Source organism: Podarcis melisellensis (assembly GCF_964234715.1).
Source record: "Podarcis melisellensis genome assembly, chromosome: 5".
In the NCBI taxonomy this organism is placed as follows: Eukaryota; Metazoa; Chordata; class Lepidosauria; order Squamata; family Lacertidae; genus Podarcis; species Podarcis melisellensis.
Window position 1 is genome coordinate 62,128,193 of NC_138537.1, and position 18,178 is coordinate 62,146,370.

The 18,178-nt window shown below is 41.1% G+C and overlaps 2 protein-coding genes across 2 annotated transcripts in view; one reads left to right on the top strand and one right to left on the bottom strand.

The window, feature by feature from the left end:
• The window catches only part of DNTT (DNA nucleotidylexotransferase), a 137,415-nt gene that overhangs the window by 113,971 nt on the left and 5,266 nt on the right, over positions 1-18,178 (bottom strand). The gene's annotated exons all lie outside the window — the stretch shown is intronic.
• The window catches only part of BLNK (B cell linker), a 103,128-nt gene continuing 101,166 nt past the window's right edge, over positions 16,217-18,178 (top strand). Inside the window, exons 1-2 of the mRNA XM_081912748.1 lie at positions 16,217-16,301; positions 16,889-16,970. Of these exons, the coding sequence (XP_081768874.1) occupies positions 16,968-16,970 (3 nt within the window). The 5' untranslated portion in view covers positions 16,217-16,301; positions 16,889-16,967. The remainder of the gene's footprint in view (positions 16,302-16,888; positions 16,971-18,178) is intronic.

Consider the following 18,178-nt stretch of genomic DNA (forward strand, 5'->3'; position numbering starts at 1 on the left):
CTTCTTTCACTCGTAGCCGAGTAAGATTGTCTTCCAAAACAGGGTTTTAGCAGTGAGTCCCTAAGTGACGGTGGAGGCCAATTCTGGATCCGCACTTCCTTCCACAGTGGGGACAAAGGTTTCCAGGTGGGAGTTAATCATGGTGAGGGTTTGCCAAGCATGCCTTCCTCTTAGCACGTTTCTCCCTTTATTCCTGAGTTCGGGTGTCTTCGAAGTCCATGACACATTTGATAAAGGCTGTTTTCCAATTGGAGTGTATAACTCATGTGGCCAAGTAGACAATTGCTTCCGTTACCACCTCAACCACCCAGACCAGCAATTCACACCTGGTTTTGGTTCATGGACCTCAGAGTTCTAGCAAACAACAAAATGGCTCCGCAGCCTTGCAGTTTTCCCATGGCTGCTTTAGAATTCACCATTCCACCTTAAGAGGCCCCCTGTCACCAAAAAACCATCGGGACTGCAGTCTTCTGATAGATTTCCTTGTTTAGAATTTCACATATTCTTAGTTTAAATTGATATTAATGCCCATCAAGTACTTGCTTGGAGAACAGCAGTTATTTATACCAGACAACCCTATTTGTTTTGACTAGTGTAGTTATCAGCTGGAACTCTGCTTTCAAATAACTCAAACCAAAAAGAAAGAAAAAATAGTCCTTGCTGTTTTATAATTTAGAGGCAATTTGGTTCAGCTGCGGTTTTTCATTACACCACTATAGATACACTAATAATTCATTATCGTTCTTTTCATTTGCTCCTGGCTGAAATATCATGGGACGTACAAATAAACTGCCCTTGAAAATCTTGTTTTTGACATAAGCAGGAATTCAGTGCGCGGCTTGAAAACTAGAATGAGACCCAACTTCTCAGAGTGGTATAAAGCAAGTTAAAATATATTTCTGTTCCCTATCACCACCATTAAAAAAGCTGAAATATGCTACACGGTGCCTACAAGTCAACATGTTATATCTGATATAATCACTGAGAACAAGAATATCACAAATGTTATTCCAGTAATAGCTCAACATAGTGATAGTAATCAATATGTAGAGCTTTTACTGGGAATATCATTTGCAAATGAGGTGACTACCTCAATCAGCTGATTTTGAGTTAGCAAGCAAGAGCAGCATTTTTTTTATTATTACTTTATTATTGTGTTTTTACTGCCAGGGACAGGGAGAGGCACTTGTGGGATTTTCTGCAGCGGTTGTCAAAACAATTCCTTGGGGTACAATTCGCTTTAACTTTGTGAGCCACCTCAGGCAGTACAATGTCTTCAGCCAACCAGGATTCAAACCAAGACAAGAGCTAAATGCAAAAGAAACTAAAAACCAGGCCAACTAGTTTATATGAGCTTGTAGTGCCTGGTCTCTTATCATGACATAGAGAAGGCTGGAAGCCAAGTTATATATAAACTCAGGAATGGGGAGACAGAGGTTCTACAGATGTTTCTACAACTACAGCTCCCATCATCCTCCCTAGCCATTGGTCATGCTTGCTGGAGCTGATACAGTTCAATGACATCTGTAGGACCAAAAGTTCTCAATCCCTGCAGGGATGAGGAACCAGATGTTGTTGGCTCTCAATTCCTCCCAGTCCCAATCAGCATGGCCAAGAGTCAGGATAATGGGAGGTCAAATTCCCCAACCCTGTTGTATTGCAATCCCACATTTATTCCCTGAAGGGCGGAAGTTGTCTGAGATTTTGCTGTGTTTTGCATGGTTGAAGACATCATAGCAAGGCTGCTCACCATTGTTAAGAGGCTAAAGATGTGCACAAAAGTTTATATCTGGCTTCGTGCCTGTGATAAGCATGCTACTTAAGTCACCTTGTGTTAATTTGATACAACATTTAAAGAAGAAATGAAATGTACTTAATTATAAGCCAGGTAGGTGTAGGTTCTCATTATAATTACTTTCCTACTAATGGAAGATTTGAAATAATTGACCAACCTATTATATATCATGCAGATGTTTTATGAGACAGAACTATGTCAGCTGGCACCTCTGGCAAAGGAAGGGCATTGCAGATATTAATTGTCCTGTGGCACACTTTCATAGATGAGTTAAAGCAACACTAAATTATCCTCTGCCACTCTTAATTATATTTGCTTTGTTCACATCCTTCTGTGCCCATCTGGTGGCTATCCAACAGCAATGCATGCAGTGCTATACAAGTTGGCAGAGTTAAATGCCCTCTGATTGGTGTTTGTGTGCACGAGTTAACACATGTGTCCATTGGCACTGCAGGTGGAGTAGTTTCTTTGAAGATTTGGAGGGGCGGGTACTATACAAAGAGTGGCCAGAGATTATAGTTGTATGAACTAAGTCATGGTTCCCTGTTATTATTCAGGGAACTAGGGTATTAAAAGGAGGAAGGTTGGTTATAAGCACAGTACAGCTGGTGTGGGGGACTTTTGGTCCTTCGGAATTTGTGAATTACAACTCCCATCATCCCTGGCCATAGGCCTCACTTGCTGGGGCTGATGGGAGCTGCAGTTCAGCAACACCCTGAGGACAAAAGGCTTCCCATGCCTGCCATGCAGGTTGGGAAAAGATTAAACAAACCTTTAATATCTCTGACAAATATGAACCTCAAGTATCAGTTTCAACAGTAAAACTCCATACCCTTCAGCATCAAAAAAGGAACCTTGTGAATTCTGACAAAATGAAGATTTGGCCAGAAACAGAGCAGGCCACATACCTTTGAAATAATGCATATTTGCATAGTCTAGACAAAGAAGAGTTCATAAACGTCATGATAACTTTTTGTAAAACAGGGGTAAACATGTACTTAGAAGTAGCTCAGTCAAAGACTCCTTTTGGAGCAAGAGAAAGCAGGCTATGTGAATCAGCGCCCATCTAATAAAGAGCACCTAGACTTTGCTGTCCAACAAGATCTGCTTCCTGCACCTGTGCAGGTATTTTTGATAGTGCCGCATTTTGTGTTTTTAGCTACTTACGCTCTTCAGTTGTGACTCTCTTCAAGACGGTTTAAACTACCTTTAGAGTCGGTGTTGGCTACCGTTCCTGCAAGGGGGAAGGAGACACAGGAAAGTCCTGGAGATGTTTTCTAGGTTGGCATTTGATCATTTCAGTGAGTGATCACATTTGCTCATTGTTGATTTCAGATTGCATTGGACATATGAGCCCCAAAAGGCAAATGTTGACAGGTAAGAAAGTAAAAATTGTATCGCTAAGGACAATGGCAGCCTAGACACTATATACACTTAATGCTCTCACACACCCAAAGAAAGAAAGAATCTGGGGAACTATAGTCCACCCCTTACAGAGTCCTTAACAGGATTCTTGGGGATGGTGTGCTTTAAATGCACTCTAGCTGTATGGTGTATACTCAGTCACTCATATATCATCCAATCCCCTTGCATGACATTCACATGGGGCAGAGCCAGGTGCTTTAAAGGCCATTTGCAATGGCACTGAGCCCTTAAAGAACATTGCATTCCTAAATGATCACTTCCATCTGTTGAGGAACATTATTACCTAGGAGATATATGCTCTATCTACCCTAGGTAATACCCATTGATCTCCCATGTGTTTTGTGTGAAGGTTTTTTTAGTTCCACTTTCTTCTTCGCTATAACTCTGAATTCCAAATAGGCATTATCTCTTGCCAGAGAAAAATATTTCATGATTGCCATGTTAGGATTGCCATACGTTAAATTCACTCACTCAGTGTCATTATTACGTAAATGGGGGGGGGGGATCTGTGTGTGTTTCTCCGGAACAATTTTCCAATGGCCTGAAGATGCCAAGCTATGCATTCTTCCCAAGATGTAAGATCCATTGTACTCACTAGGATTTACTTTGAAGTCTAAACCACATAGCCTAGGGCTTGCCGATCAGAAGGTCGGCAGTTCAAATCCCCATGACGGGGTGAGCTCCCGCTGTTAGGTCCCAGCTACTGCTTACCTAGCAATTCGAAAGCACGTCAAAGTGCAAGTCGATAAATAGGTACCACTCTGGCGGGAAGGTAAACAGTGTTTCCATGCACTGCTCTGGTTCACCAGAAGTGGCTTAGTCATGCTGGCCACATGACCCAGAAGCTGTACACCGGCTCCCTCGGCCAATAAAGCGAGATGAGCACCGCAACCCCAGAGTCGTCCGTGACTGGACCTAATGGTCAGGGGTACCTTTAAACATACCTATAATTGCTCTGTAAAGAGACCTTTGGCTATTTTTTTTTTTCTCTATCTCCAGTAATCTGAGCATTTCAATCTGATTTGCAATGGAAATTCTCGATACCTTTAGATACCACCGTAATTGTTAGGTTAACTTGGGGTAGAGGAGAAAGCTGGAAAACAAGAGGGGCATCTAATAATTTCAAAGAAAATATCTTAGCAGAGTTTGACAACAGTTTAATTTCAGTTATAGTGAATCAGTTGAATAGTGAATAAATACCACTATATGTTACACGTGGGCATTTGAATTCCATATAGGATAAGAATCATTTTAATTTCTTAATTTACTACCAATCAGGAACATATAAAAAGCATTTACTGCTATCACCTGGTGGGTAAATTTGTTCTGACTTTTAAATCGCTGGGTCACAGAAAATGAAAGCATCGCTTTCACATTGACGAGGAACGCAGAGCAAGCTCGTGATCTCCCCCTTCTGGTTCCCATGAAATCTGCACGGAACGCTTTGGTTCCGCTTTTTGCATCACTCCTTCCCTATTAAAGTTTGTGAGGGAGAGAAAAAACAAAACTGCGTGCAGAAGAAAGGAGTCAAACAAATAAAGATGCATCAGCAGGTAAAGAAAAGGTATGTGTCCTTTAAACACATCCAATCTTCTTAAGCACATGTTGGGAAGGTATCAGATGTTCTCAGGTGGTTTGACATTCCCTGCTAAGTATTTTAAACAATAATAAACCACTGGGTGTGCAAAGGGCCCAGTTACAAATTACCTGCTGTACAGTGGTACCTCGGGTTAAGTACTTAATTCGTTCCAGAGGTCCGTACTTAACCTGAAACTGTTCTTAACCTGAAGCACCACTTTAGCTAATGGGGCCTGCTGCTGCTGCCGTGCCGCCGGAGCATGATTTCTGTTCTCATCCTGAAGCAAAGTTCTTAACCTGAAGCACTATTTCTTAGTTAGCAGAGTCTGTAACCTGAAGCGTATGTAACCCGAGGTACCACTGTATTTTAAAAGAAGGTAGATCTGGACCTACAGGTAAATCTTGGGTCTGTAGTTAGCGGACGCTAGTCCATTAGAGTAAATAGGACATTGCCCCACCAACCTCAGCCAAACAGGAGTTTCTAGTCCAGCAATTTTAATATCCAAAACCAGTTCAGCTCTTGCCATTTGGCATTATTAAGTTATGCAATCTCCCTAAGCCGAGGGTCCATTTAGCAATGATAGCTAATTCTCAGGCAATATCTCCTAACTCAAATGGATATTAACTTACTGTTTGACTTTGCCTCAAAATTCTAGAACCTTTGATCATTCCATGAAGTTGATTTGCAATAACTCAATGACCAAAAATTTAAAGGAAGCCTTTTTTCCCCCCGCTGAACTCATAATTCATTGTCAGAATTATGCTTTGACGGTCACTGACACTGCCCACCCAGGAAAGAATTTTCAGCAAAATCCACAGCTTGCAAGTAACTTAAAAGCACCATCCAGCTGTTAGAACAATCAAGAGCTGTTAATTCGCTCAACAACCTGAGTGACCTATTGCACCTTCTTTAAAATACTTAAGAACAAATGAAGCCTTAGTTTTCACTTTGGGGCATGAAGCCATCATTTCTATTCCAAAACAGATGCTGTCGAGGATGCTCCCTCACTGCAATTCCTACATCAAAGTAAGTTTCAAACAGTCAGTCTGGTCAGATTCTATATGTGGAATGAGATGGGTGCCATCTTGTCTTTCGCCTCAGGCAGCAATCTGTCGTGTACTGGCTTTGGGCTGAGGGCCAGTTCATAAGAGCATTTGAGCAATGATCTTCCCCACCCTGCCATCCAGTTACATTTTCCAGTATAGTGAAGAGAATACTTTTTTTAAAAAAAGTTAAAGTACACACCCATGGATATCCACAGGGGAGACAGCAACAGAAAGACCTCCATTGGCTCCCAGTACATTTCTGAGCACAAGTCAAAGTGTTGGTGCTGACCTTTAAAGCCCTAAATGGCCTCAGCCCTGTATAGCTGAAGGAGCATCTCCACCCCCATCATTCAACCCAGACACTGAGGTCCAGCTCTGAGGGCCTTCTGGCGGTTCCCTCACTGCGAGAAGTGAAGTTACAGGGAACCAGGCAGAGGGCCTTCTCGGTAGTGGCACCCGCCCTGTGGAATGCCCTCCCATCAGATGTCAAGGAAATAAACTATCTTACCCTTAAAAGACATCTGAAGGCAGCCCTGTTTAGGGAAGTTTTTAATGTTTGATGTTTTATTGTGCTTTTAACATTCTGTTCGGAGCCGCCCAGAGTGGCTGGGAAAACCCAGCCAGATGGACGGGGTATAAATTATTATTATTATTATTATTATTATTATTATTATTATTATTATTATTCCACAGATTCCCAGACTTCTTTGTTTTAAACAAGGACGTTTCAAGCATTTGTATAAATTCAGCTATTATAGAAAATGCACATGCACTCTTGTTCTCATTTTTTCTAAGAAATCAGCCTGACTTCGCACTTTTAATGTTTTTATTATTATTATTTTAAAAATCTCTTGGGGGGGGGGAATCCTGCAGATGCCCCTGGTCTCCCATCTACTCTACAAACGTGGAGATGGCTGTTCAGCCAGTATGTGAGCATTTCATCTTCCTCCCACCTACCCACCCAAACAAACAGAAGAACAGTCCTGCTGGATCAGGCCTATGGCCCGCCTAGTCTGGTATCCTGTTCTCACAGTGGCCAACTAGATGCCTGTGGGAAGCCCAGAGGCAGGATATGAATGCCTCTTTTCCCCTCCTGCCCTTTCCAGCAACTGAAATAGAGGAGAGCATTTCAGTATCTGGAAGCAGCAGGGACAGCCAGAAAGGCCAGCTGTCACCACTGACACCTCTGCCTCTCGCTTTCAGCAGCTAGGACTGGCCCCTCTTTCCCTCAGAGGCTGATGCAGCCAACTGCTCTGCGAAGAAGAAGCCAGCTCGGCAAAATGCCATCGCTGCCACCTTTTAAATAAGGCTATTAAAAACCACATGCATTTATTTATTTATTTTACTTGGTTTAATGATGTGCTATTTCTTTTGCTGTGCTTATTATGCACTGGAGAATGGTCAAGAGGGTAAAAAAATAAAGCTTAAAATAAATAAGTCAGCCTACATAGTTTATTACTGATTTAGTAACTTCCTTCTGCAGCTTGGGAGGCAAGGTGGGAAACCTTTATTGCTTTATCCTTGGGCTCTTCCTGGTTTTCTGGAAAAAAGCAAACTTCAGCAGTATAGAGAGAGCAGCACATACTATGACTTTACTGCCCGGGTTACTGTAATATCTTTCACAGCAGGAGATGTGCATTCCAATAACGTGCTCTGTAAATATGTAGTTTCTTAGGATGCTTCCGGACAGGCACCTAATAGGTCATTAGATTGTAGGCAACCGGTGTGGTATTTTTAACGTATCACACTTTTAGCAGAAAGGGTATATCCAGGTTGAATAGCGAAGGGAGCGGGAAGATGCAGGCTGCCATTTTGATGCCAGTGACATCTGTTAGATAGTGCTAAAGATTTTCATGCATTGGGAGCACCCGTCTCACAATAAACCCCCTGTCTGGAAGTACCCTCAGTGGCAAGTTCAGATCCAGTGCAATTATTTAGTTTTCTCTTTCTACTCGGACGGCCCTGTCATTAGGCAGAGTGAGATGGTCACCTCAGGTGGCCGATGCTGAGGGGCATGGAGCGAATACAGCAGTTGGACTCATTTTCTCTTTGTACAAGAACAAGCACGAAGGAGGTTTCCCAGCTCGTTCACAGGTCCTTATAATCTCAGTGGAAACAGTTGGTCCAGGCGAGTATTAACCACTTTCAATTTTAACCTAAGGACTGTCATTTGTTCAGTTTTAATTTTAATTTCTTTGAATTAATTTTGGGATGCATTTTAATCGATTGATTGCTTGTTTTTATGCATATTGTATTACTTATATGATGTTAGCCGCTCCTAGCCCAGCTCCAACCGGGGAGGGCGGGGTACAAATAAAAAATACCTTCTGCATTTGAGCAAGCATTGTTTTCAAGACCTTGGCCCTCTACTAGGTGTTGAAGTGAGGTTTAAGTGCCTGTTAGATCCGTTTGCATACATGAAAGTGGAGGCCATCTTTGTCTCAAATAACTGAATTTCTTGAGCCAGCCCTGTACACACGTGAAAATGATGTCTGGTGTTATTCAGATATACTTTGGCAAATTTTGTTTTATGCATCCATCCATCCTTCTGAAGCCAGGCCTAATGTATTTTTTTAGAGAATGTTTATCGAATCAAGCTAACAACAACCATTTATCTTCTTATATCAGTCTAAATTGTTGTGTGAGAGAGAGGAAAGAGAGAGAAAGAGAGAAGGAATTGTTTTAGCTAATCAAAGCATTTGCCAGAGAAAGATTTTATTTCCGTGAAATGTACTTGCTAAGGGCCTTCATTCTTCACAATTGCACTAGCTGTAATTTGTCGGATATGGAGAGTGGCAAAGGCTTGGCGGAGAAATGTTCTGTGTGCACATCCAGGACATGTTTATCAATTTGAAAGATCCAAACCCAGACAATGTCCCCTCTCTAGTTTTCATGCCCCCAAACAAAAAAACCAAATGAATGGAATGAGCAAGCATTTAAGATGTGCTAAAGCTGCTGTAATCTGAATCAATGGTGCTATTACATAGTCAAGCCATGCAATATCGCACAAATGGAAAGACCTTTCTGCAGGCCAAGTCAACACAAGACCCTTTTGTGCAGTATTTTCTGGTGCAGCATGCAACCACGTCAGGTGGAGTGAGCAAAAATCAAGAGATTCTAAAGAGAACACCAAAGAGATTTCAAACTGAAATATATTTTTGTGGCAAACAGCATGGAATTCACCTTTGGGGTCCTCTTAAGAGACCCGTGCAAATCAAGAACTGGCGTTTGATCTGCAAAGCAACAGGTACAGCAACCAGAACTGTCTAGCAGGGCCAGAGCAAGAGCTGGTTATTCCCTTTTGTGAGGAAGAAGTCAAACAGCTCTTCCTAACTTTGGAATGAGAAGAGGAGGTTGGGGAATGGGGGAGATTTCAAAGCCCCATCTCCAAATTCACTTGTCAAAAGCAAGTTTTTGGGGTGAAAAGCTTTTAAAATATATTTAGCAAGTATTTTAAGATGTTTTAAAAATTAACTATGGTTTCATGTGGATGAGGAGGAAAGAACAAAGATTAGCTCCCACTCATTATTTGCTTGGGAGTGAAACAACTCATGAGGGCTGGTTCACACATGATGTAAATCCAGCCTCTAGTTTATCCCCCCCCCCCTGCCCTGTGCACCTCCCCGTCCTACATGACAAAGTCAGGAGTGGAAGTGGAATAAAGCAGGGATCTTTAAACAGCACACATCAGCACACTGCTTATTCACATTAAAGCATATTTTAGAGGGCTTTTTTAATGAAAGTTTTTTTTATCAAAACTTGAAAAACAAAACATAGTTTCATTTTTAACTATGGTGGTAGCAGACAGCATGGTGGGAGTGCCAGTACTCACCTGGCCTCACCTAAAGCTGAGTCACTGGCGTGTCATCACAGCTTCCATGGGATACAGGTGGAGCTGTGGTCTAAACCACTGAGCCTCTTGGGCTTGCCGATCAGAAGGTCGGCGGTTCAAATCCCCGTGACAGGGTGAGCTCCCATTGCTCTGTCCCAGCTCCTGCCAACCTAGCAGTTCGAAAACACAGCAGTGCAAGTAGATGAATAGGTACTGCCGCGGTGGGAAGGTAAACTGCATTTCCATGTGCTCTGGTTTCCGTCATGGTGTTCCATTGCACCAGAAGCGGTTTTGTCATGCTGGCCACATGACCCAGAAAGTTGCCTGTGGAAAAACGCCGGCTCCCTTGGTATGAAAGCGAGATGAGAACCCCAACCCCTTAGTTGCCTTTGACTGGACTTCACCCTCCAGGAGTCCTTTACTTTACCATCACAGCTTCCACTACTGAACTATGGGTTAACCTTGCATGAAGACAAGGTCACCAACTCTAGGGCTACTTGCCAAAAAGACTTAGACCTTCTGTCCCCAATGCTGGTATCAGAGTGATACACTGTGATAGACATCTTTTGGTGACAAAATGTCCTCGATAGAAACAAACTTACTCCATGCTTTAAAATAAAAGTTTTGTTTTTGTTTGTCGATATCCTAAACTGGCAAATGGATGAGCTCCCTAAGGGGTATGGGGATTACACTTTCCTCTCCGTACTGAGGTAATAATGTAGAGCTGGCGCTTCAATACAGCAGGAGACAATAATTCTGAAATGTAAATCCCTCCCTGACCCATTAAGGATCAACAACAAAAGAGATAAGAGAGTTAAAAGAGAAGAGAATGGGTATTGACATTACGCAGTTCCAACATTATTGGTTTTTGTAAAACAAAAATAAAAAGAATCCCTTAACATTGATTTTTCCCAATGTTCACTGGCCAGTTATTCATTGATTATCATCTAGTGCATTTTTACACACAACATAAGCTAACAAATTTAACAATTGGGCTTGTCAGGGAGGAAATACCACCACAACTGTTCTGGCATTATTGGTCAGTATAAAGCAGTAATGTGCTTTTATGTTGTTTTTATTAGATTCACATGAAATTTTTACTGTTCTTGTAAAAGGCTCGGTGGAGATTAAGGTATTATTCCTAGCATACTGTTGACACAGCTTTTTGAACCTGAGCTGCTGAAGCAGAAAAAAAAGCACGTGGAGCAACTGCAATCAGAGCTCCTTTAATCCCAATTCCCTGGCTTTAAAGTGCTGCTTAATCAATCAAAACACTGTGTTAGACGCCATGCGGCTTATAACCAAGAGCTACATATCATCTTTAAATAAAGTCTTAAGTTGAAAGCTCATTTCATGCTTAGCAAGAATTTTCTTGCTGAATCGATATTGCCATTGTGTGTGCCCTTTGAGCAAGCGCCAGTGGTTTCCAGCTACAACATCGGAGTATTGCAGCATTGTTGGCTGAAACATCCTATAGATGTCTAGGCCACATCCAGACATCCTAACATTTAAGCTGCCACTTTAAACAATCAGGGCTTCTCCCAAAGTATCCTGGGAACTGTAGTTAGTTAAGGGTGCCAAGAGTTGTTAGGAGACGCCTGTTTCCCCTCCAGAAGGGTACAATTCCTAGAGTGAATTAACCATCAATCCCTCTTCATAAGAAACTCTGGGATCCTCCAGCCTTCTTCAGCAGATCCTGAGGGTGCCCTTGGGGAGACAGGGAAAAGAAAAGGATAACAAAGCACCAGTAGAACAGCTGCATTGGATACCACCCAAGGTTTTCAGGGACGTTTTGTGACTCTTGAATAAAAAAAGTACAGTGTGCACCCCACAAATGTTAACAGGAAAACATTCGACACAGCCCTGTTATTTTCACAATACTTTTTTTTTCTTTTTTTATCATAGATTTTGCAAATTCCTTTTGAGTGGGGTTTTGATATCAACCAATTGCCATAAACAGTATACACAACAGAGACTCTGTAAAGCCCAAGATATGACTGCAGCCAAAGAACAAATAGAATTCAAAGAAATTGCCCAATTAAATTGGAAAGCACATTGAAATACACATGCACACAAAACCACAACTGAGCATTTCAGCAACAATCATTAAAAAGTGAAAGATGAAACGGAATTCTTGATGCATAAGTATCAAGAGGGTGACGTACAATTTTTTTTTCCCCAGCCGTACTAACATAACCATGAATTTATGATGGAGTAGTAACTAAGGCAGATTATAATGGTTTTAACATTTACCTGGGAACAGGGATGCCAGCAGAATTTTCTGGGCCCAGGACACTGTGGGTGATTGAGGCCCCTGTCCCATCACAAACAAGAACTGAGACTTGCATATAAATTTGAGGTGTGTATAGAGGCAAATTTAGAAATGCCATACATCTCACCACGGTGGGGCAGAATGTTACTGGGTGAGGTGACTTTGATAAGCATAAACTTTGTATAAATAAATAAATAGAAAGGACCATTGATATGCATAATAAGACAAGGGTTGAATTGGTTGGTCTGCTGCCATTGCTCTTGTTCCATCTCCTGTTTGTCTCTTTGGCTTCTACCCTACCAGTCACAAATGGGCACCAGCCATCACTTGTCCCATCCAGACCAATCTTGTGCCTCCTTCTTGATGAACGGCTACAGAGGTGCACATGGGCCTCCCGTTCCCAATAAACTATTAGAGGTTACTGACTATAACCGCTTCCCAAAGCTCTAGCAGAGTTTCCCTGGCGGCAGACGACAGAACTGCAGACAAGCTCAAATGCACAGTGAAAAATTACTGTACTTTATGCAAGCATTTCCAGGTGCTACAAACATTTTAGTTGCTACTATTTACAAACTGTTTACACTCCTCCTCCTTCATCGGCACGGTATACTTTTAGCCTTATGATAAATGGTCCTGATACTGCAAAGTCATAGTATCAGTGTATGTGTGCTCTCCTCGTGCCTCAAAATGACAAACTCACAGCTCCGCCCTTTAACTGCATCTCCATCTGATACCAATTAAGCTGCCATTCCCACACATTGAAGAAACTTCTTGAACGCTTTTTTAAACTTAAAGGAACCTTCTCTCTTTCTTTAAAGAATGTATTCCTAACATAAGCAGCCTGGCACCCACTGCAGGAAAATGGGGCTCTGTGGAGCTCTATGGGGCTCTAATGTTTATCTTTCCAACTGTGGGTGTTTGTGCCTACATGAAGGTAGACCGTGACCTGGGTTATGTGCATTCAAACGTACATAATTGAGATGGTTCAATTATCAGGTAATGGCTCTGTATCTCCTCAGGTGGCACGAGAGGGAGCATTTGTTTGAAAAAGTGATGGGGGTCGGGGAATTTGATTCAGTTTGCATTTCAAGGTGAAACCTACCTAAGTTGCAGTTTCTAATACAATATGAAAACCCCAACAGAGGCACGCTTCAAAAGTCACACTTCTCTGAATTTTGCACTGTGAATCTCCAGCCACATAATGTGCACAAAAATGCATAAACTAGGTAGAGTGTTCATTTAAAAAAAAAAATGCATATTAGTGAAAATAACATCAACAATGCTTTATATTTAAGGAAATGGCTTTGCAAAAATATGTGTGTAAGGCAAAATTTCATAAATATTGCAAAATATATATGTGCATATTAGGAGAAAATTGCGCTAACAAACTGTTGAAATTTCATGGAGACTTAAAGAAAACTGATGTGGAAATGTGGAGTAGGGGTTGAACTCACTGGAATTTTTGCATCCTTTCATTTTTGGAATTACCTTATGCAAGTAAGGTTCATTGATGTCATTTGGTTTGCAAAATGCCTTTTAACCTGATGCCAAATTGTGTTGTTGGGGTTTTTTTTGCGAAACTGGTGCAAGTGACCGACTGTATTTTGTCTGCCACAAAAACAATTGATTGCACAACTGAAGGTCTGCTAATGTGAATCTTTGGCTGTCATCTCCATAGGTGTTATTGTGCTCCTGCGGTCTTCCCCAACTTTTTTTCTCAGCAAAACAAAGTTTTTTCTTCACCTTAAACCTCAATAATCACACCTTCCTGCAGTTTGTTTCCCCTTTCAGGAAAGGCTGGTTATCTCACTCAGCTTGAAAGGACAATTCATTCTTGTGGTCATTTGATAGTTCAAAGTAACAATTATGCCTTTCCCCTTTTTTGTCAATTTGATTTATCCTCATTCCTCAATCATGGACCCTCATTTATGTAGTCCGTCTAGATTTTGGAATGGGTGATGTTCGCGCTCTTTCACAGCCAATATACTAAGGCTGAAGTTCTAACCATTTTTGCCTGGGAGTAAGCCCCATTGAATGGAATAGGACTGACTGAGTAGCCATGCTTAGGACTGTGCCTTAAAGCAAGCTGTAAGCTTGCTCCTGAAACCATTCATTTTACTTGTAGGGGTTTGGTCTCTTGTAAAAGCAGGATTTTGATCTTTTGACTGGCAAAAAGATTTTGATCTTTTGTCTTGCACACAAAAAATTTTTTTTTAAAGATCTGTCCACCCATGACCAAGGCAAGGTATGGTGTACTGTATATGCATGAATTCTGTGTCTCTCTTTTTTATAAAGAACTACTTGCTCAATATAAAAAAGCATTGTAAAAAAAAACAAGTCCAGTAACATTCACATTTCAAATAAAAACAAAAACTGTCTATTCTTCTCCTCAGTGGGGGGAAAGTGCCTGGATTGTTTTCTTTATAAGAACTAAATGAAAAACATGACAAAGTGAGAATGAGAGATGAGAACACTGAATAAAACTTGCGTAACTCAGAATGACCTGTTTTCTTGATTAAACTCTGAGGCACGAAGCCCCATTTCAGTTTTCCTACCATCTCCCACTACCACCAATGACATACATGGCTGGCTAGCTAGCTAGGAAACAGGATTTTAAATATAGCAAAGAGGAAGGGAAGATAAAGCGTGTTAATGGCTGCCATAAGCAGAGTATATAGGAATCCTCTTCAAAGGAGAAAAATAGTTTTGACATAGAAATTGCTTGCTGCATTCACCATAAAGCAGCCCTTTTTCTGCAGTGATCACAGGAATTGGTTCCTCTAAATACTGAAAAAATCCTTTGGAGAAAAGCATTAACTCGGCAACTGCAGTTGACATTCGTAATCAAACAAATCTGTCTCCGTTTGAATGAAAGCTCAACAGCTGCAAAAAAATTGAGTGTATCCCTAATGTGGAGAACAGAACTTAAGATTGGAAAACCAAGAAACTGAGGAAAACCAAAATCAATAGATTTGCCCATCCCTAGTTTGAAAGCACCCTCCACTTCACACATTGGCCATGCTCAAGCTTTCTCTTGCTGACAGAAGGTGGTATTCATCTAGGTTTTTCTCAGAGTAGACCCATTGAAATTAATGGACCTAGCTTAATCATGATCATTAATACCGCCCACAGTACTTTTTATGATGTGGGGCAGGGGATTACAATTTCAAACACATTTAATTTAAAACGATATTTGGTGCAAATGATGACACCAGTTTCACCCCAAAACATAACTGGTTCAAGCAGATCCTCTGACAAGCATCTACCACAGGTGTCCTCAACCCCTCAGATGTTTTGAGACTACAATTCTCATCATCCCTGACCACTGGTCCTGCTAGCTAGGGATCATGGGAGTTGTAGGCCAAAAACATCTGGAGGGCCGAGTTTGAGGAAGCCTGATCTACAGTTAGCTTTCTCGGCCGCAGCTCCAATCTGGTGGAACGCTCTGTCACAAGAGACTAGGGCCCTGCGGGACCTGACATCTTTCCACAGGGCCTGCAAGACAGAGCTATTCCACCAGGCCTTTGGTCAGGGCGCAGCCTGACCTCCTCCTCTGGCAACCTGCACAGAATTTTGCTTGATGGTTGCCATTAATTTGATTTTAATTAATTTTATAATGAATGTTTTTAGAATGTTGAACTATTTTGATTGTTGTTAGCCGCCCTGAGCCCAGCTTCGGCTGGGGAGGGCGGGATACAAATAAAATTTATTATTATTAGTATATCAAATTAATGTTACACAATATAGTCTAGTAACTGTCTTTGCTCCTTTAGTGAAGGAAGCAGACTACATGTGCAGGGCAAATATGGCAGAAGCATGTAACCATTCACCTCTTGCTCCTAGCACTGTCCCGGTACTAGGGGAACATTGTCGCTTCAACAGCCTTTTGCATGTGGCACACAGTGTACTTAATAGTAATACACACCTATTTTACTCCAAAACGTAGCATCTCATGCCCCCTCCCACCCAGTTCTCAGTTCCACATAGCAAAATTAAGTGGGCGGTTTCAAGAAATGTAAGCAAATTTCACTAATTAATTTTCAGCACAGAACTGGGAATTTAAATGTTCAAATTCCAGACCTATTCAGGCACCAGTGAAAGCTATCAGTGAATTTTGCAAAGAGGATTATAATAATTGATCTTCCTGGGGATATTGCACGGGATTTTATGCAATGCATTCCCTGAACTAGTTTTATGAATTTAAAGTCTTCTTGTTTCCCTCCCACTGGGCACAGCTAGCTTGTCAATCATCCTCCAAACACACAGAACAGTTAGCTTTCAGAGGAATAATAGACAAAGCAACTGCTCTGGACTTTAAGCAGTTTGATGACTAAGAAGAACACTTGTATGTGGTAAGTTGTTCTTTAAATACTCTATACTGTACACAGTATCTTCATATCTGTCTGCATTAGGCTTGTTAATAAAATGCATTTATGCTTTAAATAACCACAGTGCATTGATAGTTGCTGCTTCTGTAATGCCAATATTGATTTTAAAGGATGTTGCATATTTCATATGTTGAATGCTTGATAAAACACCCATGGGAGCAAGTTGCTACAATTTAGCAAGTAGGTTAACAGTATAATTTCCAATTAACTGCTGCTTTAATGGGTACAGTGAGAAATTACTTTAACGACTACAGTAGTCAATCCATGTAAACAAGACTTAGGAATTTGCTTCCTGTTAAGTGGAAGAGGAGTTTTAAATAGTTTGGATTTTTTAAAAAAAGACAAGAAATACGCTTGCGTCAATCCCTCTAAATACAAAAACTCCAACATAGGAATGGGAGATTGAGACCTGACTTTCAAGTAATTACTTCAGTCTTTAAAATATACATTAGCACAGAAAATACTAAACAGGAAAAGGAAAAGCAGGATGTGGAACAGAATATCCTCACCCTCCAGTCTTGATGGAAACTTTTACATTTGTCATGTCACAGTGACTCAGGATTCCCGAACGAAACAAGCTGATTCCTGTCAAAATGAGTGATAACTTCATTCTTCCAGCTTTATTTCTAAATGGTAAGGTTCCATTGTATCTTTTTTTTCCTTCCACTTCTTCCACAAAAATGCAATGTGCTTGTTACTGTCTGATCTTTAAAAATGCTGCTTCTATAGCTGTATAATTATATTTATAAGAACATGGTGGGATTTAGCTTACACAAATGCAGCTCTGTTTTCTGCACCGTCTATTTTAGACTGTAAGCTCATTGGGAGAAGGGACCTATGTTGCCTAATTCTGATTATGCAGTGCACATTAATGACACGGGGCATAGTAACAACAACAACAACAACAACTGCAGAACTCTGTGATCACCAGTGTGACTTAAGTGCCGGAATTTGCTTTGGAAGCAGGAATATGTTGGTGGCAAGTAGGGACATCTGAAGACTTGGTTTGACCTGAATTTTTAAGCAAACTGACCTGATATACACTTAATGCACCAGAAGGCAGTTTCCTCTTCAGGTTTCTGTACTTCTCCAAATTCACGTTATAGTTGAGTACATAAACGCATGCAGAGGATATCTGAAGAGGAAATGCATGCAAAAAAAATGCACATTTTGTGGAAAGAATACATTCAACATGTGATTTTTGTGTGTGTGGCGTTCAAAAAAATTAACAGAATGTGAACCTGAGATGGCTGAAATAGGTTGATTCATCTATCGCTAGTGCCAAGATATTCTGTTGTCAAACTAACCTTAGTTTGTGTGTGTGTGTTTGGTGGAGACCAGAAAAAGTTCTACACAGTAGTCTTGGCTAATGGGAAGCTCATAGGAGGTGCTCTCAAAGGCCAGTTTCCACCTAGCAATGCCCCAATGTGAACTGTAAGGAAAGAACTGGCCTTGAAGGATACAATCTCTTCAAGGCCAATTTTGCCATTAAGCTTTTTTTTGGGGGGGGACAGGTCCTCACTTAGGTTTGTGCATCTGTTTTATCATGAACATCATTAAGGAGGCTTATTTTGTTTGCTTGTTTGTGGCATTTCTGCTCAACGTTTTAACGCATCTGTTCTCAGGGTAGCTTGAACAGCTTTACTGTCATGTAATACACAATACAGAAAAATAATAGAAACAAAAACAAAAGCGAGGAAACAACAATGAAAACACCTCGAGTTAGTCCCCAAATGCCAGACAGAATGAACATACTTTAAGTCATCTCCAAAAGCAAACTAGAGAAAACCATAAATGGGCTTCTTTTCAAGAAAAGTAATGTAAGAGCAACAACTAAAAAG